Source organism: Chlamydotis macqueenii, chromosome 3 (genome assembly GCF_036417535.1).
Source record: "Chlamydotis macqueenii isolate bChlMac1 chromosome 3, bChlMac1.mat, whole genome shotgun sequence".
In the NCBI taxonomy this organism is placed as follows: domain Eukaryota; kingdom Metazoa; phylum Chordata; class Aves; order Otidiformes; family Otididae; genus Chlamydotis; species Chlamydotis macqueenii.
In genome coordinates, this window is record NC_141558.1 from 91,624,778 (window position 1) to 91,652,254 (window position 27,477).

Here is a 27,477-nt window from a genome sequence, read left to right on the forward strand (position 1 = left end):
TGGTTTATTGAATTAGCGTGTAAAGGCTTAATGTAAGATTGCTGCTACTGGTGTTGGTACAAAAATATCACTCCTCCCTTGGGGAGCATATATTTAGAGCACAGGAAATACAAAATTCTATGTTAAGAACTGCCTTTTAAAATTGCTGAATTGTCAAGTTCCAGAAGTTTGTGTCCTAGTTTCCCCAATATTTATTTATTTTCAGGTATTTACATTCTCACTAAGTTTTCCATGTACAATATGAAAGATGAAATCTCCAAATTAATTCAAAAGATGAAGCCTGGGAAGGAAGGATTAAATGGGATTGTTGAAAACAAGTCTGTTCATACAGCTAACTGAACATAAAACCACTTGATCGAAGCAAAGAATAAAGTAGGAGCACCTGTGTCGCTAGTCATGGTTCTAAGATAGTGGCTAAGTACTAAGGGAATGTTAAAAAAAAAAATCAAGACTTTTTTTTCCAACAAAATGCTAGTTTAATCCATTTCCTATCCAAAAATAAAGGTTGCAATAGTTTATTTTAGAAATTGTTTAGAAATTCCTTATCTTTTTGTTGTTTTGCCACTAGAACCGCCTTTGAAGCAAACTGCAGAAGGAAGTTAAGCCAGTGCTCCGTCATATTTCACCCACCTACCCTTTCAGCCCAACGCTAGTATAACCAGTGCCTACAAAAGCCTGTGGGAGTAATTAGCAGCCTACTGGGACACAATGCTGGTTCTTTCCATAGGTGGTTGGCTGATTAACAGTTCCTTCCTTCTGGCGAGACATTAGGTAATGACATAAACTCTGGATGAGTTCCTGAAATCCAAGTCAGTCTAACACTCTTGTGTTCCCTTTCAGGGGATCCTTGCCCTCTTGGGATATATTTCCAAACAGCCAAGGACAGAGGGCTTGGCTTGGCTCGGCTTGGCTCGGCTCAGCTCGGCTCGGCTCGGCTCCTCTCCTTTCCCTCTCCCTCTCCCTCTCCCTCTCCCTCTCCCTCTCCCTCTCCCTCTCCCTCTCCCTCTCCCTCTCCCTCTCCCTCTCCCTCTCCCTCTCCCTCTCCCTCTCCTCTTCCCGCACCTCTCTTCCTTCTCCTCTCCCTCTCCTCTTCCCGCACCTCTCTTCCTTCTCCTCTCCCGCTCCTCTCCCTCTCCTCTCCCTCTCCTCTCCCTCTCCTTTCCCTCTCCTCTCCTCTTTTCTCGCAAAAAAATGACACTAAAACTCAAGGCAACTACTATATAATTTCTGGACTCTCTTGTCCATTAACAAAGGCATGATCTCTTCAGCTTCTTAGCGTTTCTTCCATGACTTCTGAGGCTTCTTCCATCTTTCAACATTTTAATTTTTTTCTGTCAAAGTGCGGTCCCACAGACAGTGTCAGACAGTGACAAATGGCCTGTGATCATTTTTCCATGACAACTTACCTCTCCCAATTGCTTCAGGACTGCCTTAGTGTGCTCTGGTCATGGCTTGGCAGCAATCAGCTGGAGCTCATTTGGGTCTTTGGAGGTCACAGAAAAGATACTGCTGTTATCATAAATGAACAGGAGTTCAGAGCTGTATCCAGACTCCTTTCTTGTTCAGTGGATCCTTAAGAGGGAAACCTGTATCAATTTAGTCCAACAGTTTCATATTTGGAGCCGACATAGGAATTGGAGTGTGACTTTTCTGGGAGCCCGGCTATCTGCTCATCTGAGAGGGGCAGAATCTCATTCCTTTCAGACCCAGCCATCTAAGAGGAAATGTAAATCTTCTGGCAGATGTTTTAAGCAGAAACACTTTTTTTTTTTTTTTTTGCCAGGGAAGGGAGTCTGCTCTCATTGCTCTTTCAGGCTGTAGCAGCGACACTGAAGTGCCAGGCTAGCAGTGTTCCCCCTTTCCAGAGGTCCAGCTTCCTTAGGACTGTCATTGGAACTGGTAATTACTGTTATGACTTCTTTTTTTTTTAGATGGTGTCATTCCTACAGCAGTCACTATTTGGTCTCTGCTGAATGATGAACAGAAATAAGAAAATTATCATTCTGGGTTAACACTCCAAAATAAACATATAGAAGTTAGAATATGATGAGAGAAACAGCAGTAATTTAAGACTAGATCAGACAATTTTTCCAAACATCTTTTCCTGCAGTATTTTTGGGTACACTAGTTCACAACTTTTTTTCTAAAAAGATATTGAAGCCAGTCATTTTTTTAATCTGATCTTGAATCTCTGAATTCTCTTTCACTAAGATTGCTGTAAAGTCTTGTGTGTTTCAGCCTGTCAAGGTGGTTTCTAATATCAGTAGAACAATCTAGATTTTGTATGCCTTTTCTTCATCTGTTTATCAATCTCTCTCTTCTACTCTGCATAATGTCTGGTCTTTTAAAATCCAATTAATTAGATCATTTACTTGAAATATAGATTTTAATTCGGATCCCATTTCAGTCAGGGAAAAAGATGCCACAACTTTAAATTGCAGAGTTTTCTGCACTGACAAGAATTCAAGTTTCTGGGTTCAGAAATCTCTCCTGTTGAAGGTCTTCCACTTTGAAAAAACATAATATCTACATCAGAGCAAGAAAGGCATTTTATCCAGGGTGTCAGAGGACTCGCTGTGGAGTAAGGGAACCCCACGATACTGTCAGTGCTTTAGGCAATGGGTAAGGTTCAGGTGAGTCTAGGATACAGACAATTCACCGTATCTTTTTTCTAGATTCCTTCTCCAAATCAAGCAGAAATAGGAGCTTGGATCTTTGTCTTCCCAAGTGTATGTTATAACTAATGGGCTATGATTTTTAAAGAAAAAGGAGGTGAGTGGAAATACCTTTTTCTGATCAGTTATGTGGACGTAAGCTAAATCCCTTTCTGACAAGAAATGAATTTTACCAGTTACCTTTAAAGACCCAAATTAGGACATCAACAATATATGGGCTGATTATGACTTCAATGTTTACTGGCATGCTGTGTATTTTGTTCTTTCCATTTCACTGTTTTCTCTCCTGCTAGAGTTTCAGCTCTTTGGGGTGAGTACTGGTTTTACTCTGTACGGTCTGAAAACCTGCAAAACAGTGTAGCTATGATTCTGATACTGCCAGTTTTATAAATAATAGCAACAGTAAAGTCTACAGACATTCTGCATCACACCAACATAGAGGAAGAAAACACGATGGAAAAGAACTCAACTGTTTATCAGTAAATTTGTGAGTAATGTGAAATAACACACAATTTTATTGGCTCACTGAAATTTTTTGCAATAGGCAATCTTCAAGTAATTTCAGCAAAAGCTTTTGTCATCTCCAAACTCATTCTTTGTTGAAGACATCGCTCAAAACTAGTCCAGAGGAACCTTTTTTGCTCTGGAAAAGCAACTTTTTTCAACTGTGGTTCCTATGATGCTCCTTCATAGCAGTGCATCCTGTGTCTTTTTCTTCAGGTTCTGAATCTACTATCTTCATACTCCAGATTCCTGGTTCCTAATAGCCGTCTTGATTGTATATTCTATACTTTTTTTCTGATGTTGAGCAGTTTGTCATCGTTATGTTTTATTTTCCTAAACTGAAAAATGGTTCTAATGAATCTTACCTTTCTTAGAGTACATTTTTTTCTGAGATCAGTTACTGTCTATTCAATGCCTGAAAATCACTAGAATGAAGTACTGCATATTCAGTAGGTGTAAATGCTTGGTTAAACAAAATATTAGCTTCATTGCTATGTCTGTTGTCCTAGTTTTCTGATCATTCCAGTTAGAGGAGAGGGATAATGAGTGGTTTTGTAAAGCAGACTTATGCACAGTGGGCCCTGAAGTAAGATCATTGTTTGACTTTATATGGGTCAAGAATGGTTATTTAAAAAGTCTGGGGAAAAAAATTAATCTGTTAGTCTATATTTTAATCTGGTAATCTGCCCCATTGTTATATCTATGAACTAAACAATCTCCTTAGCTGTCTACCTGCTAGGAGGAACAGTGTATTCTGTGATCCCTTTCATGGCAATTACTTTTTCTGATGAAGTGGACATGTATTTACACTGAACAAAAACAGATCTTAAAGGAAAAAGCAATATTGTACACATATATGTGTGTACTTAGGTTCATGTGTGGAACAGAGGAAATTTTAAAGATGTTATACTTTTTTAGTGAGCAATGTGTTACACATGCAGTACATTTTGTTGGTTGTTGACTTTTGCCGCTATTTGTTTTGTGATCTTTGGTAAGTAACATACAGCTCTGTTTCATATCTCCCTCCATAAAATAGATATAGAAATGCCCACTATGCAAATAACATTAGAAAGATTAATTATTATTTAGAATAACTCAGTATGAAACTTGCTACAAAGGCTCACATTGTTGTTATTTCCCATGCCACATTGTGGAATTGCATCTTTTACTGTACTTTTCTTATTTAAATGAAGAAAGATGTCTTTCCTGTCAGGTGCCTTTAAATTTTTAGAAACCCTTTGCAAGCCAAATCTTATTTTTAATTTTATTTTTCAAAGATTGATTGACTGAATGATTGATTTGGGACCCTGTGGTAAGGTAACATGACTTCATTCTAATTTCTTTTTGACAATGTAATGCTTCAAATTTGGGACTTGGGCTGAATTTGTAGGAAGCACCATAGATTGAGAAAGACACTATCAGACTCATCAGTGCCTAAATCAATTCCAGTCCTTAACTAATATCCTCTGAGGTCTATTAAAGCAAGAATGAGCTCATCTGAACAGCAAGGAAGTCTATAACTTTTAAAACTGTAAAACTGCTGACTGAACGCTTTGGCTTGAAAAATTGCTATGGTAAGGAATGTACCATATCAATTTATTGCCAATAATTTAATTAATATCACAACAATGCAATAACTGAAGCTATAGTTATAAATTTGGCATTTGTGAGCTTTATTTTTAGATGTGAATAGGAACTAGAAGGCAGCAGGCTTTGAAAAGGCTGAATTTGCTCTAGCCATGTGAGTTACAACAGAGGACTGTGTAATTTGTTGACCCATTGCTGGATGCCCTGCTATTTTTCACAAGATTGCTCAGTGAATTGTATGAAAGCTGTTGGTTACACTGAAAACAATGATTTGAATTGGGGAGTGTAGTAAATCAGTGTGTCACAACTCAGCCCAAGATTTACCTAACCACAGTCATTAAGGAAAATGTGTTGCTGCATCATATTGCTTTAGAAAAGTTAATGCATTAATCTTTGTCTTAGTCAGTGCTGACAAGTGTTGGATATAAATTAAAGTTTCTGCACTTCTTTTAGCAATATCTAGACAACTAAATTTTACTCTCAAAATATTTCTGGTGTACAACTTCAAGTTTGCATCATTCCCATGCACAAAGAGTCCTCCTGAGCTTTGAAAGCTGTTTTGAGATTATTTCAGCTGCTGCCTAATAATATACTAGTTTGAATCTATAGATATTTGGTACAGAGGAGAAAGATACTGTGAAGTTTTTACTTGTACATTGTGCCTAGTTAAAGAAGGTGGGGATCCATGCAAAGTGACCTGCTTCTCTCGTACTCCAAACCCTCACATGCAAAAGAAATTTTTAAAAGTGGGGGTTGAGATAGCATGCTTTACAGAGGGGTGACACTCATGCATCTGACTGGGAAAAATATTTTTGGAGAACAGTGTATCTATTTTTTGAGCGATGAGTGAAATATCTAGTGGAGGGTACTTATCAGGAGGCAGAGATATATATTACTAGTACTGTGAACTGTTTTGGAAAATTGGAAATCCAGTACAGATTATGTATCACCAAGTTATGTTGTTCCAGCAGGTCCCATAAACAGGTCTTCACATGTGAGTCAAGATGTCTAACTTTCAGTACACATTTTGTAATCTAGGCTACCTCTTCTTGCTTTGAAACACCTTGGCTGATCACCATTGATTGCTGAGGCACATAAAAATTTCTAACAATGGCAGTCAACAGGAACTAGCTACATGATAGCTATTCAAACAGTAAATAAAGGCCCTGAGAAATATTCAAAGGCATTATAATAGTTTCCATGACATTATGACATTTTAGAGAATGTACTTTTCACTCTCCAGGATGTGGCCATTTTCCTGGTTCTTGTGACAATAACTAAACTCTATTAGTGAATGAGAATAACAGAGTATTAGATAATGGAAACAGTTTGTTTCAAGCACTCATTTGCCTTATGGAGTGTTTCTAGCTGCTTCCCTTAAAGACTGGAAGAACGTCTACTGTTTTAAGTTGGTGTTAGTTAGAGGATATTTAATTGTAATTCTCCAGAGTAGAAGTTCTTGAAATGACTAAAACACTGCACAACATCTTTTAAAGATATTTGCATATGTCTCCTTTTATTGTAGGAAAGTAATATTCAGGTAGGGAATGATCAAATTTATTAGCAAAATTCTAGAGGGGGAAATTCCAGATAATGTGCTCTCTTAAGGCCTGCAGTTGTACAAAATAACCTTTTTTTTCATTCATGACTTTAAAAAACTTGGAGAATGGTCAATGTGGATTTGAGTATTGACACTGAATATTCAAGTAACGTGCTAGTGAGTTAGGCAGTCAATTTTTATCACCGCTCTAGGAATGGCCACTTTCACTTTTAAGATCTGTGAAATATGTTAAGATATAGATTGATCAACTGTGTATGATCTGAACCAAGTTGTATGTGCCTTTTTAAACCCTAAACTCCCTGTGTTTCATACCCATTTATTCAGAAAACGTGTGCTGCAGCAAATTGGTGGTTTCATATTGCAGTATACATTTAAAAATATAATTACTATAGATAGTATTTTAGTGTGTGATATATCATGCATTAAGTTATTAAATTGTTTTGATCTTAGTGTTCGAAATAAAACCTAACTTCCTGTCAGTGTATCTTCAGTTAGAACCAATAATTCAATGGGCACAAATTCTTTAAATCACTGAAGCAGAAATTGAACTTTGATACACAAATCACTATATCTCTACTTAGTGAAGTGTTTAGTCATTCACATAAATACTAACTTTAATGGGATTTTTGCATGCATTTAAACTTAAGTACATATTTCAATGCACTGATGAATGTGGATTGGATTATGTATTGTGAATACCTAAATATTCTGTATCTCTTTTGAGCCAGTAAATGTCCTCATTGGCACTCTGTGGCTCCACATGTTGCAGAATTAAGGAATAAATCAGGTTTGCCTTATAACTCTCGGTTTGATTGGTAAAATAGACCTAGAGATTGCCTTAACAAATGTGTAATGTCTAAGACAGTCTGAAATAGCAGCCTTACAGTTGCTGGGGATTAGGCTGAATAATATCTTTCCTCAGGTAACCAAATTACCCACAGGGGCTTTTTGAACTGATGCTGGAAATTACAATGGAATTACAAACGTGCCAAGAATTTTTGGCTGGTCTGGCATAAGGCTCTGTTTCTCTGATGCTAAGCTGTAAATACTTTCCTTTGCTTTTCCTCCCTTCCTCCCATCCTCTGGCTTTTATAAGTTGGTTAAGTAGTGCACTTCTATTTATTGCTCTTCCCATGGTCCAATCCATTTCTATTTCAGCTTGTAACCTGTGCAGCTTGGATGGGAATTTTGGAGTCAGCTCTAAGCTCCTGAAATTTTAAAGGCAGTTTATAAAGGCAGCACTGTCACAGACACAAACTCAGTCCTGTTGCTCGTGGAATAACCCCAACTTCCATCGTCTTGACAGGGAGTAGACATTAAGGTCTTGGACCTGCAAAGTGCCAGTCATCCCCAGAGGCCCAAGCTCTGTGTGGCACAAGGATTTTGTAAAACAGTATGGAGAAAGGGCAATGAAAAGAACTGGGATAGCCTTTGTGTAATTATGACTCCTTTTTTCACCAAAAAGAGTAGTAGTATTTAAGGGACCTAGTTTAAAAATAAGTATGGGAAATGTTTTGGTCAGCAACCAGAATGACCAACATGATACTGAAATAGCTTCAGAATGTGTTCAATACATGTGCCTTTCATTTGAAGAGTCTTCAGGTCCATGCAAAATGCTATGATGACGTTTAGCTGCTTAGCCCTGTGTATTGTTTTATATTTTGACAGATCTCTTTAGATACTATTTTGCTTTCTTGCTAAGTAGCCTAGGATCCTTGTGTGCTTTTTGAGAGAGGAAATACTGTCTGTAATGTCATCTACTTAGGTTTTTATCACAAAGTGTGCATGTAAAACAGAAAAGCTTTAATAATAATCCTTGATCTATGAGCATTATTGGTCTTTAAAAAGTTCAGTTGGGCTGTGATGTTCAAGACTAATGAAAGCTTTGAGCTTTTTTGATGTCTTTTCTCCTACTACGGGAATTTATACATATATACTCTAAATATGTATACACTCTAAAGATTGCTCTGACAACATACTTGAACATTAAGTCACCGTAATCATCAGTTATATATAACGCTTATCAAATAGTTTCAGAGTGTGTCCGTAATAACCCTGTTTCTACAGCACCCAGCATTTCCCCAAATGAATTGGAAGTAATTGCAAAATCATTGCCAGTAAAATTTGTGGATGACAAAGACTAAGAGAATAATAAACATTTATGAGGACAAGTAAATAATATAGAGTAACTGGAATTGCTTGATAAATTAGACCTATTGAAATAAAATGCACAAGCACTGCAAAGGTAGAAGACATGTTCCACATCTGAAATGGAGATCCACAGCTATGATTTATTTCACCAAACCACAGACAGATACAGTGTAAATGTCAGCATCTGAGCTAGTTATTCTAGACTTCCTGTATGGATAAAACAGAGAAAAATGCACACACTTTGACTGTTATTCATCTGACGTATTTTAGAAGCCTGCTTTAGGATAATACAAATTGCACCCTGAAAGTGTGTGTTTTTCTCTGTCAAATAGAAGAGTAGCCCAAATGTCTACATTTGGTCAGGTGAATCTTAGCATGGGTTTCTGAACTGAACTGGAAAATATTGTGTTCTCCTCTAGCAAAGAAGGCTAATGTGACCCTTGAATCTATAGGCAGGGGAGTCAGTAGGAAGACTCCCTATTTATGTCAGTTTACTTCACTATAAAACGGTTATGAAATTTCCCCTGTTACATAAAATGTACAGATGCAGTGATCTTTGAAAAAGCTGTTTTAAAATGTGTGTATCTCAAAAATCACAGAATTTAATAGCTGAAGTGGGATTGCAGTGGATAAGAGTGGAGTATGAGTCTGAGAGATGCAATTACTATTTTTGGTGTGCAGAATTGTGAGCCTGACAGATACTGGACTTGCAACTAGAGGGGCTGAGAACTGTTGATCTGCTTGCTCCTCTCTTACCCAAAACTTTAAGACTTAATTAACTCTAAAATGTTATTAAGATAAACTTATCTTAGTCTCATTTCGTTGTACTAAATTAAACTGGCTTCTTAAAATGGACTTGCTCATCTTAATTTTCTCTTTATTAAAAGTATCTCTTTTTAATAAATTTCCCACTGTTGTTTTTGATGCCTCTTTTTAAATTTCCAAGTAAATATTGTAATGTTGTAACTGAATTGGATAATGTTAAGGGAAGGTTATTCATACTAGCATATGAAGGTGCTTGGCTTTTTTGCACTAATTGTATGCAGGGTCTGGAAAAACTTTCATCTTGATTTGAATGCCTGAGTAGAGCACTTAAACATGAACGGTGTGAACAACTGTTAAATTTTCTAATACCTATACAGTTCAGAGTATTACTAGCCTGTGCAGTACTTATGCACTTCCAGATAGCAGAGTCAGTAATCCATGAAGAGCTGATATCGATTATGTGAGGCAGTGCAGCCTGCCTAATACTGAGCAATGCACTGCACAGCTGCAATATGGCTTCCAACTGCTATGTGTCCTATTTTACTTTCAGAATTCAAAAATGAAAAGTGTTAATTCAATTTGTTCAGAAGTCAGGTTCACCCACTCCCAGTAGCCTACAGGGAGCACAACATTGTTTTTATCTGCAGATAAAGTAGCTTTGGAATTGCAGTATGTCCCATCTGCCCTCTTCAGAGCCGTATTGACAGATAACAGAAGGTCGTCTCTTTTGACAGCTCAGCTTCCGGTGAGGACAAGCTTCTGCAGACTGCAAAGAGTAATTGAACTGGCATTTATGGAGCTGGCATTATTTTTCATGGGGCGCGGCAGAGGAGCTTTCAAAACATCTGAAATCACATGTAAACCTTGAATCATGACAGGGCTCTCTGCACTGGTGATTTCACATACTCGTAGTTCTCAACAAAGTACGTTCACAAGAGTGAAGGTCACTGAAATCCTCAACTGAAGCTGTAGGTTCTATAAACAACAGCCCTCATAATAAGTCATGAGGGGTCTTTGATTCTAAGTTGAAATTTAAACTAGTATACAAGTACAAATCCAGCCCAGGTTTCAGCATGGAGTCAAACTCTAGTACTACAGTTTGCTTCACAATAGCCTGTGCTTCCCAGTAAGTACACGTTTTTCTTCAGCTATACAGTCCTCTATTACAAACTGCTGTCCCATCACACAACTGTGGCTTCAAAGTTGAGCACAAATTGTCTACAGAAGTAAGAAAGGCTGAAAATATTTTATAAAAGATGACATCAGATTTTTGGGAAACTGCTCAAATGTGCTTTCTCTTGCTCAGCCTGTAGCTTCAGACACCTGTGGTTGCCCGGCAGGCCCTCGTACCCTGTTTGCTCTGAAGCACTCAAGTCACAAATTCAATTTAGCTGCAGTATAGCAGCTTCCATATCACATTTTCTCACCAACATTTTTCTTCATCTTACTGAAAGTGGAGCTTCAGGAGATCTACAATATCTTCTACTTTTTTAATGCTTTCCTTTTGCCACCAAGTATAAAACAATGAGCTACTGAGTTTACCAGAATCATGCGTTCAGTGGTTCCTGCACTTTTAAATAGAAACAGAGGTAGGAAATTGTTATTTATGCTTTCAGAGCATAATGTATCAGAGATCTGTTTTAAAATGTCATACTCTAATTTAAATGTATCTGAGCTCTTCTGACGCCTCCTTCAAACAAAACCTAAAAAAACCTCTTTTGATTTTATTTGATTTGATTTTGATTTAAGATCATCAGAATTGTTCTGTCAGATGCACATCTGTAGTTGCCACTTGAATTTTTAGCAATGAAGCAAATCATAAGCCATGGTCAGCAATTGATATGAAATGTTCAGATATTTGAGGTATCTGTAGCTTTTAAGGTGTTAAAATACTATGGTCCAGAAAACTTCCTTTTTAAAGATATTATTAAAGCTTCCACTAAAAGAGAACAAGAACTGAATTATATGCTGCTCTCTCACATGACTATATCATCATATAGTCAACCATTCAGTGTCCAGAAGGAACTATTATGATTATTTAGCATGATTTTTCTGTCTTGCAAAAATATCTTACCCAATGATATTTCATATTAAATGCCTAATTTCTGTTTGAACTATAGTTTATAGGCTTTCACCATTGTAAAACTGACATTTGCTGGTGCTTGCATTACAGTCTCATATTCCATTTGTGTATTTAGAAGATAAGATACTGGTCATGGAAAACTTTAGACCTTGTTTTTCATTCCCCTCAGGGCAGCCTCGCACTCCAATACCTGCTACAGAGCTTTACTTGTTTCTGCCTATGTGGGACTGGATACCTGAACACTGGTAATAGGTACATAATGAAGATGGTCTTGCACCTACATCTTATAGGAAGAAGGCTAAGAAGGAGAAAAAGAGGTGTAGGAGTTACCATTTGGAGTTACCATTCCTGTCCCAGCTTCTCCCTTCTGTGGAGTGAGGCGAGGAGTGCTTCGTGGTTCCTGTCTTTCACAAATCTCTGACTTATTTCTCTACCTCCATCTGTGAGAAGGAGAAAGATGAACTTTGTGGAGAGGATAGAAAATCCATGTCTTATTTCTGTACTGTAGAGTAAGTATGAAAGGAGGACTAGCCCTTAGTCATGCTTTTTGATGTTCAAGAGATTTTCGGAGCTGCAGTACATTACAGATGAGCAATGTTGGGGTTGTGGGAGCGTGTTTGGGCAGAGGGGACAATGATGGTGACTGACTGGCACGTGCTTGTTTTGGTAAGAGAGGTATCTTCTCTGAGAGGACGTGCTGTCCGTGTGGGAATCTTTTATCATTCAGGATTTTAAATGCTGGGACAGCAAAGAACAGTGACTGCTAACATTGCATGTAAAAGCAGTGATGCTTGAAATTAGTAGGTAGAGAGCACTTTTAGGAAGTATAAGAAACAGAAGAGTAGTTAGGAAAAGAGGAGTGGTGTAAAGCAACAGGAAGGAAAGTGAAACATATATCTGTATTTGAAGATTATGCTCTTTTTAAGGAGACTTCAGTTAAGGATGGGATGTGTTCAGGACGCTAGAATAGCTGAAGAGATAGGGAGAGAACTAATTCTTACAAACAACATGGAAGCAAAGGAAAATGAGGGAACGGAACAGGTGAACAATTTCAGATGCTTATTTCTATGGTGGCTGATGAAATTGTTTCTGGAAATGGCACTTTTATAATAAATCTTTATAATAAAGCCAGCACCTCAGAATGTTTTAGATTTGATCACGATGCAAACAGATTATAATCCTCATCAGATACTCTTCCGGTTTTCTTATTTCTCTCTCTCTTGTTATAGCTTTGTTATAAGTGGTCATGGCTTCATTTTTAAAGTGTCAGTAATAGGACCTAAACTGTGAAAAACTGTGTAATATTTAAAGCAAATATTGACATTTAGTGGTATATTGTGTACCGCAGGCTGGTTTTATGAGCATTTACAGGATGCGCTGGGAAGAGCTGATCATGTCTGTTCTCAGACTCCTGAAACATAGATTGCAATGAGTTTCTACAAATTTAAAAGTCTGGAGAATAATTGGATATAAAAGCTGGAAGTATTCTGAAAGGAAAACAATAAGTAATGTTGTTCTGATCTACAAGCTATAGAAATTATGATGTTCAAGCAAATATTTAAAACCATTAATCTTGTTCTTGAATCCTTTATACAGGAAAATTATTGTGGAATTTAGGGAAGGAAAAATGGTTCTTTATGGCAGGAAAATTTTGCTTTACAGAATATTTTACATTTGCCCATTTTGAAAAGCCAAATGGATTTAAAGGGTAGAATTTTGTCTACTTGAACTATGTAGGTGAGCCTTTGTGTTTTATGTACCCTGACTAAATTTGAGAAGATGTGAAGGTATGCAGTTCCTTCTTTTGAGGAGTGTCAGGTGTGAAGAGTTTCGCTTATAGCTTGTTTTACTAGAAGAACCAAATCTAATTGGAAATTGTTCTATCTAAAGAATTAGAAGCACAGGTCCAAGCAGTCAGGAATAGGTGGTCCATGGAGATTCCCAAAGAGCTTCAGTGTTAAGATGATGAATCCCCAGGTGTGTTTTTATAAAGAAAACAGTAGTAGCACCTGCCAGGGTATTGGAAGAATGGAGAAATGGAGTTGAAATGTTGCTGTTTCATCTTAACTCACCTTTTAATGGACAAGTTTCCCCTGCATGTGGTTGGAGTAAGTGGAAAGAATGGAACCATCTTCCATGTGTAATAATTGCTCAAAATAAGTCATAGGATCAGTTTTGTCTTTCTTTGTGCCCTAGATTCTGGGTTCAGCTAGCACATCCAGTGATGCTTTTGCCTTCAGTGGATTGTACCTGTGTTACTGAGAGCATTGCAAGGTTATGTTCTTGCCATGGAAAAGCCTGTGTTGCAGCTGTATTTTCTGCTTTCCCCATGAGCCTTCAACACTCCTACTCTCAGTTTTCTCCAGCACACCTCCATGTGTGAAAGCTGACTTGTAAACCATGCCAGTTTCAGCCATCATAAGGTTGCCATGCGTTTTTGTGACTAGATTATCTAATCTAATTATTTTTTAGACCAGGACACAAGTATTTAGTTGTTCAGAAGAACAAAATCTTATGTTTAGTGTCAATGTTAGAAATGAGGAAAATACTCTTCTTTCTTTTTTTTCAAAAGCGTCTTATTTTTCTTCAGCTAGGATTCTCCTTTTCTACAGATGAAAAAAGCCTGTCTATCTTTATTGTTGGCAGCTCTGCACACCTGGAGGTTTGACTGGGAACATGTTCTGAAAAGAGATGCTTTGAATGGGTGTTACTCTGTGGAAAGCTAAATCTCCCATAGCTGTTACTGCCATGCTCTTAGATTAAATTAAACAGTTCAGCATAACTATTAATCACTTCAATTATTTCCATAATTCCAACTCCAAGGCAGCTTTGAATTTTTAGCTGGCTTAGTCATGTCACATGGCCGTGACTTTCAAGGCATTGTCCAAGGGAGAGAAACAAATTGGAAAAAGCTTATTAGGCTGGAAAGCAGAAGTGTTCTCAGTGACAAGCCCTCCTGGTTGTTTTGCAGCCCCTGCTTGGCTGCCTGTTTGTAAGCAGCCTCCATGCCTTGAAGTAGAGTGTTTAGGCAAGGACAAGTCTTCTTTGGTGTATGGAAATCTGATGAAGAACAGTAGGGGTGTGAAAGGCCCAGCTAGCCAGGTCTTTGCTTGTTCTTACATAAGCCAATCCCCAAAATGCCTCATCTTGAGAAAACAGAAAACATCTCATTGAAACTTGTGACTTAAATCCTTCCCAGAGCTGGGCATCCCGCCCAGCTCCCTCTGTCCTAAAGTCTCTTACAAAAGGGATAAAGACCATGAATCCAGAGAGGGCTGGGAGATTATGGGTCCAACAGACACTTCCTATTCTCTACCTGGATATGAAGCCAATGATGACTTAACCCTATGCACTAGTGTAGAGGTTAAAGAAAACCCTAGCCTTGCACTGCTTTGTGTTGCTAATGAAATGCAGGAAGACAATGGAAAGCAACTCAAAAAACTGCACAAAAGAAAGATTAATCCCGTGTTAATTGACGCTTCAACCTGGTTCATCCATCAGTCCCACTGTGTGCAAAGTGAGCCCTAATGATGCACCAGTCATTGGCTTGTAACAACTTGGTAGAGTTGTTGAGTTGGTTCTTTTCTTCACTTATGAATCTGTCCCAGTTCCTGTGTTTCTGAGGTTTTATTTGTAAGGCTTGCAGCACATTACAGACATACTGAGAATTATACTTGGGCCAGTGGGAAAAGATGGCTTAAAAGAATGTTTCTTTTTCAGCTAGCTCCTTAAACCTCACAAACATCATTATTAGTATCTTACAGTCCAGATTTATCTTTTAGATCAGTCAGAGAGCAGCACTTGATCTGCAAAGATGTTTTAGAGACAGTTTACTACAGGTTAACAGGCTGAGTTCAGAAATTGATGTAGTCTCATAAAAACTGGTAGGGGTTACACTGAGGCTAACAGATTCAGTGTAAGTCTACTGCGAAGCTGCAAGAGGGTTGAGTACACACATTAACTGTGCTGATAAAATTTCTCCAGTATGAGCTTGTTTGTCCTAACATTCACCTTATGCCTTCTGGTGGCAAATTCAGCTGTGCACAAAATTATTTCCAGGTGATCTTTTTGATCAGAGGAGTGATTGTAGGGGAAAATGTGCAAAATGCTGTGGGGTCAGGCTGCCCTCCTTCTAAGGCCCTACAGAATGACGGGGCAGCTGAGATCAGTCTTGATTTAATCTTGGTTTAATCATCCCAGGAATACACAGAGGTCTGCTGTTTTATGGAGCAGGCAGAAAGACAAAACTGCAAATCAAATGTGAAAGTGAGTCCTGATACTCACTGTAAATATTTTCTGCTCTGATTTTATGGTAAATAAGGAGCAATGAAATAAGAAAATTAGGCAGTTCTAGACAGATGCAGATGACAGGCTTTTTAATAGAGGTACTCCTGTGATGCCCAATGAGCATCCGTTGGTTACAAAGTGCTTGCTTAGATTTTCACACGCCTTCTCTGTTCATCTTCAGGCCTCCACCCCTGTTGAAGGCTGTTTTCTTTAGAATGGTATTTAAAATATTCCTGAAAGTATTTGCGCTTACAAAACTCTTCTGCGAGTAGCAGGGACTGTTATAAGGAGAGAGAGAGAGATAATGAACTTCAGTGTCTTAAAGGCCAGATTTTTAAAGGTATTTAATTACTTTTAGTGATGGAAATTGAATACCTAGATGCTTTTGGAAGTCTCTTGAGATCCTTAACTCTGTCTGTAGATGCTTTAGTAAATTTGTTCCAAGTGGTTTGCCTGTGGTGCAGGTAGGCACCGCTAGAGAGTGAAGAGGAAATCTTTCTCTTACTGCTGTAGCCATTAATAATTTTTGCCTCCTGTCTGACAAAGCGATGGGAAAATATAACTGTTTATGGAATCTAGTGGAATAGGGAAGAAATAGCAATGAGTTCTAAAAGAAAATAATGAGGAATAGCAATGAGTTATAAAAGTTCAACTTTTTCTGAATAGTACACTTCTCCTGTAAGCTCATACTTAAAACTGTAATGGATGAAGGTAGCCTCCCACTGTTTGTAAAGTCTCTATGATCATCACATGGTTAATGAAAATTATTTGCTAAATCCTTTCTACATTGTGGTTGAGGTTATGTGAAGTACTAGGTAACAGGTCTTTGAGACAATTTGATCTGCTGAATGCATTTTGATAGTAAAAATCACATGCTATTATTTCTCTTTTCTGGTTAATCACAGTCATTTTTCTTGATATCATCTAATTTACTTACAAACAAAGGGTGAGTAAGAGTACTAGGTGAAATGATTTTTTTAGGTGTATTTACAAAAAATAGTGACACAATCCCCACAAGTAGCTTTTGTCAGTGTAAACTTTTTACCCTGTTTTTCATCATTACTGCATATTCTCAGTGTACTGTTTTTCTCATCAAATGCTTTTGTTTCCATTGACTAGGATGCTGAGAAATTGGCCGGTGAAGAGCATGCCTGGAAAGAAGTCAAAGATGCTGTAAATGAAACTAAATATCCAAAATCAAAAGAAGGTATCCTTTCAGTGACAGGCTACAGTCTGTCATTCAGTTGTGAAAACAATCCAGAGAGCACCTTAGTAAGCAGTTAATCTTTTGAGATTTATTTCCTAAAAGTTTACATTTTTATGTTGTTTTAAAATGTATTTTTAATTCATTTGGTGTTTAAACCATGTAATATTCTTAATTGTATTAGTAATAATAGAGTCTCTGATTACTTGGAATGGAACTGCTTCATGGCACAATAGCAGGTACCTAGGATGTGAAGGGAAATTTGACTCAGTTTTAGACTTCTGCCATCACAGCCCACCACTTCATAGAAATCCACTTCTAAATGAAATAAAGCTTAATCTGAAAAGTTGTTAAATTCTTAGTCCCGTTACTCCCATTGTGAACATTTCCACATTTTCATGCTTTGACAATGACAATAATGACAATAACAAGGACATAATCACTGTCAGGTTCACTGTAAATATTATAGAATCATTATAATAAGTCATAATAATATATTATAATAATTGATAATGAAGCAGATTAAATGAGATTATCTTGCACTAATAAACAGAACTGGAGCCTAATAGCCATCATATAGATATTCAATCCAACTTTAAAAACTAGTGAACAGCATCAACCAAGAAAAGATGAGTGGAAGAGATGTGGAAATTTTTTACTAGAAGACTGTGCGTGTATTGATTCCTCTCTCATCTTAGTCTATTCAGTGGAATCTCACTGACTTAATTTGGCCTGTTGTAGCAAGATGCCTTACTGTTTTCAGAAACATGGGCTTTCTCTGGAGCTAGAGAGAATTAAATCTTCCAGTACTCCTTTTCATCAGCATGAAAAACAAGTTTGTGTAGTGATATTCCAGGCTGGAGACAAATGATCACATTTTTTATCCTAACAAAAACCACCCAAACGCCCCAAACCCAAACAACTGGGTTTGTTTCTTTCAAATCCAGAGAGATTCATTTGGTACCAAAAGGGAAACACTCCTCTCATCTAACTTTAATTTTCATATAATTTCTGATCTGCCTTAAGTTCCTCTGTAGTCCCTGGATTGAGACAGACAATACTGAACTAGATTTTCAAGCATTCAGTTATACTTCAGGGCCCATGTTTTAACCTGGAAGTTAAATTGTAGATACGCAACATGTAGTTGCAATCATTTTTATAACAAAAGTATGGAGCCAGAATACAGGTCCTATTTAACATTCCTGTATTTAATTGAAGGAGAAATTGCACATACAGAATTTTGCTAGGGTCTTTAACTAAGATTACTGATTTTAAAATTTAAAAATGAATCAAGCATATTGTAGTAAAAGGTATCAGGACTGGTTGCAAAAAAATATGTCCTTGTCTGTTCAGCTTCCATTCTCAGACATGGTCTATTTGAAATGTGTCATCTTTCCTTCTATTGCCCCGCAATACCAGTGCTAACTGCCATGCAGTGGCGAGTTTGGTACCTTAATAGGGGGCTTGACATTTGTTCTCTTGCCCAGAATGAATAGAAAACCTTCCTTGCTGACTGAGGCACATAGACATCAGTTTCTGCAAATGTAATTTTTTTCGCAAATTAAACCAACACTTGCTACAGTTGAGAAAGTTAGTGACTTCCAAATCCTGAGCTACTGATTATAACTGATATAATGTTGTAATGCTAAATCTACAGTTAGAGAACTTGAAACAATACGTGTGAGTGTCTCAGACCCAAATTGCAATTTAAGCACACAAATTGAGATGCTAAAGCGCAGTGCAAGGGGACTATTGTGGAGAGGATTCTGCTGCATCTCTGGCCGCACAACAGTAGCAGAGCTGCTTGAGGACTGGCTGCTCCTCTAGTCTTGGGCAGATACAGGACAGCCAGATTCTTTTTTTTTTTTCTCCTGTTGTAACTGATAGCGCATTTCCTAGTTTGCAGTTTACATACCCGAAAACTTGGTCCCAACAGGTTTTCCAATATAGCACATGTGCTATTAGATGGTAGTTGGTGAACAAAGCAGTATAATGAAAAGTAAAAACAGACAGACTAATGCTGTGCATCAGCTAAAACGGTAATCTTTCAAGAATGTCAGTGCTTTGTACTTTCTACAAAAATTGTATCAACTGGAAATAATGTCCCTCCTTCTTCTCTTTGTCTGTCCTTAATCAGTTGTAAAGAATACATGGATGTTTGCCAGAGATATAAAGGTTAAGGTGCAATTTTATAATAACACATTCCTTCCCTTATACGGTTCTTTCAATCCAAGGGCATGAGAGCAATTCACAAATAATTAGTTTAGCCTTGTAACAACCATGCAATAAATCCTGGCCCAGCCACATAGTGGTCACATTCTTAAATTTAAGTATGTAAATATTCCCAAGCTAATTACTTCATCCCAGGGTTATCACTGTACAGTTAAATCCACTGCTGGATTGTGGTCAATAGTATTTTCAGTAACGTTGTGAAAATAACTGCTGAACTTCCTTGAGTTGATTGTATAGAAAGGACTGTGATACAAACAATGTTATTACTTCTCTTACTCTAGGTCTATTTTTTTTTTAATTCAATTTGTTCATATTGATGTGCATGGTATCTTTTTGGTGTCTAGACTGCTTGCATTCTGGGACTCCCATAAAGTCCCAGATGGCAGTACTCATTTAAAATCTGGGGGTATCAGTATTCAGCTTAGGTGAGGCAGAGACAGAAGAGTCTGGTCCCCAGAGAAGTCAAACCAGTGTAGAACATAAAGAAAATAAGTCATTTGTGGTAAGAAATATCCAAGTAAACTGAATGCAAGCCCCAGCTTACTTTTCCTCTCTTCCAAACACATAAAAAATATTATTTTAGCACTGAGGTAATAATCTTCTTTACTGCAAAGATCCTTAATCCTCAACTACAGTCAGACATCACAACTGTGATGCTTTTCTTTCATGCATGAAACATGCAGCTGTAAATGAAAAAAAATAATGCTTTTTAGAACTGTTTCAAGGAGAAAGAAAATTAATTAAGTGCAAGAAAAGGTTCTAACTTTATGAGATTTCTAAATGAAATCTTTAATATATAAAAAATTAAATTTATTTTTTGAGCTGCTGAGATATTTTGTTAAGACACACTTCCATGGGTTTTTGCCCGTAAGTGTAAGATTTGAAGGATTATCTTAAGTAAATAATAATGTTTCAGCAGTTAAATAAAAAGTGTTTGAATTTTAGTTTGTTATGTATTAAAATATACTTTCATTTTATCATCTTTCTTTTACCCTTTATTGCTGAAATACTACCTTCTTTAAAAAATGTTTTGCTAAATGTAAACCAAACATAGTTACCTAAGCTACCACTTCTGAGTTCAAGTATGTTTTCAAGAATTGAAGCAGAGTCTGGAACTATGGCAGCTGTTTTATATTAATGCCCTATTGCTCTTACTCCTTGCTAACAATGCTTAGAACTTGTGGTTTTGTTCGATTGAAGTTATTTCTTTAACTAAGGGTAATAACAGAGTGGGAGCAGGTTCTAGCAAGATGCCAGAATCTCTTGAGCAGCGATATGAGTCGTCTTCCAGACACAAATATCTACCAGCTGAAAATGCTTGACTGCGCCATGGATGCCTGTATTAACCTTGAATGCTGGGAAGAAGCATTGTATTATGGCAGCAGGACTCTGGGACCATACAGGTAAGAGATGTAATTGGTTCAACTGTTTCCAAAGACAGGGGGATAGGGGGCTGTCTCACTAAAAGCAGAGAGTGTGTTTCATCTAGATGCTTCTTAATGTTTTTATTTCTTGCTGTACATCTTGCCTTGCTTTCCAGGTTAATGGATGAGGCAGAACTCCCATTCTGCTTTCACAGTCAGGCTGAGAACAAATAAAATTATAATAGGAACTATAATAATAACATTATTAGCTCCTCACTGTTTCATGTGTTCAGATGCTGCCCCATCCCTGATCATAAGCTAACTTTGTGGTTCAGACTCTACTGACATGAGGCTATCAGTGTTTTATGCTGAGCTAGGTCAAGCTTGAGGGACAGGTAGGGAGCTCAAATAATGTATATTGTCTGTATACTCTATACATAGATTTTACAGAAAGCATAATAAAAAAAAATCTTGCAAAATGCAGTTTCAGCTGGAAATAAAAAAGGCCCCTAATCCTTATTTTGGGAAGGAGCTGAGGTGGTGAAGTGCTTGCTGTTCTTCTGTCCTGGTCAGTACTTGCTCCTATGCTACGTGCTGGAAGAGTTTCTGAGTCTAACATCCTTTTATTGATAAGGAAAGACGCTCTAGGGGATCCTACATCATGTGGTAGGTCTTGAAATTAAACGGAACCTGAAGCTGTAATGCAGCTTTGGTCTAGTGGAGAAAGGGCAGGTGCTCTCTGCTTTGGTCTGTGTTCTAAAAGCTCTAAGACTCAAATCTTTGGGTTCTGGATATTTGTGTTGTTTGTAACTAAATGTAAGCCTGTGCTGAATGTCCAGATATAATGTCATTAAATGTGAATGTTCATTCTTGGTAAGGTATTTTTTAAAGCATCCATTCCTTCTGTGTTGGTTCTTCTACATCATATGATGTTCCAGTACATAGTGTGATGTTGAGAAGTATGAGGGACATCCTACTGCTGAATAATAGGTGCTGCTGTGAATATGAACATCTCAGATTTTACATGTCTTCCCTAATTGAACCAGAATGCCATCAGCATTCAGCATTTTCCTGAGGAAATTTCATCTGGCAGCCTGTTTCTGAATAGAACTCTGGGCTTTACTTGAGAAACAACACAGCATTTCAGAGCTTTCACTATAAAGGAGTTAGCGAGAAATCCGCATAGGCTGTGGTACACCAGAGCAATAGAGAAGTTTGGTGTTCATAATGACTATTACTTCTCATAGAGGAGGGCATGTGCGCCTAAAAATTCTCACATTTCTTCAGGGTGAAATTCACGTCATGCATGTCCCACTTAACCTTTCAAACAGGGCTTATGTAGTACTGCAGCAGTACATGCGTCCTGCCAGCCGCCTGCCGTGTGGCACGCTCCAGATGAAGAGTAGTCTGCCTGTTTAAATGTTGAATAATAAAAAAAAGAAAACAACAACAAACCCTCATTTGTTTTTTTTTTTTTTTTTTACATTTTATAACTTGTTAATTCAGTTCTTCACAACCAAAAACTTAGAATTTTTCTACAGACATTTCCAAAAGCAGAGATTACAGTGAGACCAAGTGCAATTTTACCAGATAATTTAATAAAGCTTTCTCTGTTTTGCTTACTGAAGTGTGCTGTAGTTTTCAAGCTGTTTGACGCAGGAGTGTGGAGATGAAGGAAGGGGTTTAACTGTGCATTCAATTAGTATCTCTGAAGAAATGCTATTTACATGAGATATCTAACTTTTTTTTACACCTTGAAGAGCTTGTCCTTGTTCTCTCCTCATCCAAAAGCATTATTTAAGAGAGATTTTTTCAGATGTTGCTTTTTCTTTGTACCTTCAAGTCGTCACTACAAGCTTTGACACACCTGAAACAAAATCCTCAGTTTCTCATTACAACAAATTGTGCCCTAAGCAGCAGGAGAGCAAATCCTAGGAAATCTTTTGGGATGCATTGAATTTCTCCTGTTGAATCAATCTACTGCTTGGCTGCTCCTGCAGTTCCATTATAGCTATCTGTTTTCCTTTCCTCAGCTCTGGAAAAAGTGTTCATACTGCTCTCCACAGGGAATCACCTGAGAATTCTAGCAGTCCATATAAATAGGAAACCATTGTTACAACTTTAAAGGCTCTAGAGATTTGGTCAAAAACAATTTTAATTTCAGGTAATGTGTTTATTGTGCATTTTCCATTTCTTTAGTAGCAGGATTAATTTTCAGTGCTTTGTGACACATTGTATCATAATGTATCTTATCATTACGATGGTTGCTGACTTTTTCAGAATCATCCACTTCATGTAACCGGTGGAGACAGATGGTTAAGCTACATAAAATTCATTTGTCACACTGAATACTGACCTCTATGTTTTATGTAGTGACAATAACCTATGAGGAACATTGTTTAGGACCTCTCAAATATTTCTAGAATTTCCAAAAGAAAGGGTGAGATGGTGGCTGTCAAAATGAAAAGCTGCCTTCTCCTTTTGTGCTGAACCATAACTATCCATTATTTGTTAAAACCTAAAACATCTACTTTCACTGAATGGCCTAAGCCAAATGTATCTACACAGCTTTTCTTGGAAATATCACAGTGAATAGTCTGCCTATCCAAGAGCCTTAACAAAAGTTAAGACTTTTGCCTAAGTGAAAGCTGCCCCACATCATAGTCAGCACTCAGCAGCTTGCAAAAATAAACTTCCTTTCAAAAATCCTCATGAGCCTTAACCACAGAATAACAGAATATCAGCGAGAGGTGTTGCATGGGTTTGTCATGTCTCAGTTAGCACATTCACACTCTGGGCTTACTGCTGCTCATGAAGGATCGGATTCAGAGATACTAAGTAAGGCAGATTTCCCTTAGGTTACCTCTGAGGAAGGGCCCCAGCATTTAGCCCTTAAATTGCAGAGAAGGTACATATGTTCTAGGGATTGAGTTTGGAGTTTTTTCCCTTGTCTCAAGTATTCAGTGCTTACCCTGCAGATGAAGAGTGGAAGTCTGCATCGTATAAAACTTTGCTTGATGTCCTCAGCTATTGCGACAGTAATAGGAAGAAAAGAAGTAGCTAAGTGACATCATGGGCCTTCTGGATTTAGGAAGCAGAAGAGATAGAGTAAAGCTGCGACACCTCTCTGGGCTCCTGACACAGAGAGGACAGACATATTCATCTGTTTCTGTTCTGCACTGTTCATAATCTCCTGCTGAATTTAAAGGTAGTGTATAAGTCCCACTGATTTTCAGATGAGCTCTTTTAATAAACAATCCTTCATCTCCAATGCTGCAGCATTAGAAGTTCCTGGAGGGCTCAAACGTTAACGAGAGGAAATTCCTTCTCTTCATCCCGTACAGAAGTGTTGTGCTGAAGTGCTGTTCTGTCTCTTCCCCCAGTAGCATTGCACATCCTTCCCCCTCCATCCTCCCTCCGCTGAGTCAGCACCAATACAGGGCTTGTGCTGATGTGGCTTGTTCTGCTTCTGGAGTGGGAGGAAGCTGAGTAGGTGCAAGCATCCCATATTTGTGTTAATGTGCATCATTTGTCTGCTATTCTTGCTCCTCCTATCCCTGCCAGTGAAGTTTTGCAGTATCCCATTACTTCATCTTTCCTCAGTGACTGAGGTCTTTTAGGGAGCAGGGAAAACAATCCTAGTCAACACAACTTTGGATTGTTTTGCAAAGGGCTGGGTTTAAGAACAGTGGCTGGGATGTGCTTCTTGTTGAGTATTTTCTGAGAACATGGTTGAATTTTCATTGTGTGAAGGAAATGCCGGGAATTTTTTATTTAGAATTCTAATTCAATAGATATGATGGACTGTAGTTTCTAAGTATGTGAACTTCAGTCAAAAGCCAGATTAAAAATTGATGGTTGCTATAGTATCTTTTCCATGAGTCATGATCATGTAAAAAAGTCAAAAATAGCTGCAGAACCTAATACTCTTGGAAGACACTCCAAACCCATTTTCTCTTCTTCAAAAAGGCTCTACAATAAAGAGTCTGATTTTCTTTTGGTCTGTTTTTTCCCCCTTCTTCAAATGTGTTTTACAAAAAAAAATCCTGCTCCTACTGGTATGTGTTTTGTAATGCACACATGATATATGGAATGACTGGAAATAAATTAAAATTTTTCATCTTTACCTGTGATCAAATATATATGGTTCTTTACTGAGTTCAGGAGAGTTCCGGGTACTGGCTAGTTCTGAGGCACGTGACTTGAATTTACATTCACGTTGAAAGTTAAGAGTACCTAGAAAACAGGGAAAAAAAAAAGAAAAATGAACTGCAGTGATAAATAGGGCCACTGGAGGATGCTAGTGCTTAAGGGTTAAAGTCTGGATTCAGCCCCAATCGGCACCCTGTGGGAGGTCCCCTGGGGGCTTGTGCGTGGCTGGAAGATTTCTGAACCAACAGATAGTAGTAATTCAGTGACCGAAGTTCAGTGTCTTAATCATAAAACACCAGTAGTAAACATAAATCTTACCTCTGGGATCACCCGAGGGGGAGACAAAAAATGTGATGAGGGAGAAAGCAATTCAAAGAAAGAATAAAGCAAGGAACAGAAAGAATAAAATCTACCTTGCTCACTTTTCTGGAGTTTTAGAAAATGGCCATGGGCATTTATCTCTAATGTTTAGAGCAAAATGTGTGGAAAGAAGAGAAAAAAAGATCTTACCAAAGAACTATAAGACATTTAAAAATACAGCTCATGGGAAAATCGTTTCTTTCCATTGCCTAAACAAAATGATGTGAGGTAGGATTTAGGAATTGATTTTTGGTTCATGAATGGTTCCATTGATTTGTCATCTAGGGATGGTAAGATAGTAGTCCCAAGTAAACATCAGAGGTCTGTGAAAGGAAGAAGGAGGCACATTTGCTAAAAGCGCAGGTTGTGTCTATGCACATGTGCAAGACTAGGGGCATCGCAACTCACTGGAACCTCAGGGAGCTGTTGTTGTAAACCAGGTGAAGAGCACCAAGCAGCCTTGGTGCACCTTCAGTGTAAGGAAATCAACAGAGGAATGAGAGCTTGATAGTGACAAATTTCTAAAGCAGGTAGAAACAGTGAACAGCACTGAGATCACCTCTCCACTTTCTTTTCCTCCCAGGTTATTGATAGCAGATCACTCTTGACTGTTTGCATTTAGCGAGTTATATGAAATTAGCTGACACCATTAGCACAGATTAGTTTACAAACCACCACAGCTCATGAAGCAGTTAGAAATCTTCATGAGAGACTGTTATTTATGGACATTCATATAATTTGTATGATAATTGTCTTTGTTTCTACTTTATCTCCACTTTAGCTCATATATCCTTTATGTGACATAACACAGGCCTCAAAGTAGATTTTTTTTTTTGTTGCATTTTTGTTTTTTCAATCAGAAACCTAAAGATGGTTTGTGTTCTGGAGAAGGTCAGCTGTCTCTTGTGCAGATCTCAAAGGACAAAAATATACATCACAAAACCATGAAAAATGTAAACTCTAATTAGGTCTTTTTGTTGGACCTCTGAGTAGGAAAACCCAGTATAAACTGGAGAGTGCTTAATTGTAGGCAATTCTTCCAAAAGACAGATGTTTTTAGCAAAATGTGCATAATTTCTAGCTTCAGTGTACCTATTTGGTAGATAAACAGGGAGCATGCTTGTCCCTGGCCTGATATCTTTAGGAATCCCTTAAAGCACTTCAGCAGCCCACTCCTATCTTCTCTTCCTCCCTGTTTCCTCATCTCCAGACTCTTCCAATGCCAACAGCCTTTTCCAAAAAAAAAAGGAAAATAAATGTTTTATGTCTGAAGTCTGGTGTCGAAGTTATCTGTGTCCTGATCAATCCGTTTCCCACACAGTCCCATATGTGCTCTACCTTTCCCTATTTTCACGTATTGTGCATATGTGTACATTTTCTTACTCTACAGTCATGCCAGCTGTTTTTCAGGCATAATTTTGATGTCTCTAGGTTGTCCAATGTACTCTGTCACACATAAGCAGAAGTTCAGCAACAACAGTACCTCATTCAGTATATAGCACATTTCTTAGGTAGGCTAAGACTTTCTTACATAGCTTTGGTGCTGCAAGATTTTTCTAATAGATTTCATCTACTAGCTCTGTATTTATGTACTGGTTCTTACTAGCTTCAGTTTTAGCTTCTACTTCGAGTTTTAGTTTTTGGTTTCACCTTTCTCTTATGCCAAGAGTTATTTGAATCTGAATTTTACAAATAGTGATCTTCTAGTGATGTTAGTGTAGTAAATACACCAAGTTTTCTCAGCATTTCATTTTTCTCTGACACAACTACAAGTGTTGGTTTCTCCATCTCTCACATAGAGTTTTGGATTCCTTCGACAGTAACTGAGTATTGCTTTGAAAAAGCTATTTTAGAGGCAGAAGTCATGGTGAAAAGGGAGACAAAGGGAAGGAGAATCATTAAAACAAAAAGATAAACTTACAATACTATCTCTGATGAAAGAGATAAAAAAGAGAGAGGGCATGCATAAAATCACAGCAGATAAGTTGTAAGGAACAATGCATTCTCTGGAGGGAGAATTAGGAAGAGTGATTTTAGCCAGAAAATATCTATTTCTTTGTTTGAATAAATTATCAATTTGCATTGAGGAGGCAGAAAGTGGAGACTTGACATACTTCTAAGGAGGAAATCAATTAAGAGTTCCTAGCGGTGGAGATGTGAACAGTGCTGAAAAAGGAAAATTGAGTTATTTAAGCAAGAAAACAGTCTAAGCAACTTTAGAGATAAAGGCTGAAAAACATGCAAACCCAATAATTTTTTGTATTTAAAAAGTGAAAAAGTTACTGAAAAGGAAAAACACAGTTGTGAGTGAGGAAAGAGGAAAGGATCAGCAGATAAAGGGAGCAAAGAAATTGAAGAACGTAGTCTGCCTAAAGGGTGAATCAATGAGATTGGCCAGTGAGAGTGAGTGATGGAAAGGCAGTGCTTTCAAGACGGGTGTGCAGAACCAGAAAATTGAAGGACGTGTTGTCAAACAAGAACCATGCCAATGAATGACCAAATTCCTAGTGAGATGATCCATCCAGCTGGAAAACGGAGAATGAAGGTCAGAG

General features: G+C 37.8%; 1 protein-coding gene across 1 annotated transcript in view; it reads left to right on the plus strand.

Annotated features, from left to right (window-relative positions):
• The window catches only part of SMYD3 (SET and MYND domain containing 3), a 414,779-nt gene that overhangs the window by 346,322 nt on the left and 40,980 nt on the right, over positions 1-27,477 (plus strand). Inside the window, exons 9-10 of the mRNA XM_086744446.1 lie at positions 16,733-16,820; positions 20,278-20,452. Of these exons, the coding sequence (XP_086600572.1) occupies positions 16,733-16,820; positions 20,278-20,452 (263 nt within the window). The remainder of the gene's footprint in view (positions 1-16,732; positions 16,821-20,277; positions 20,453-27,477) is intronic.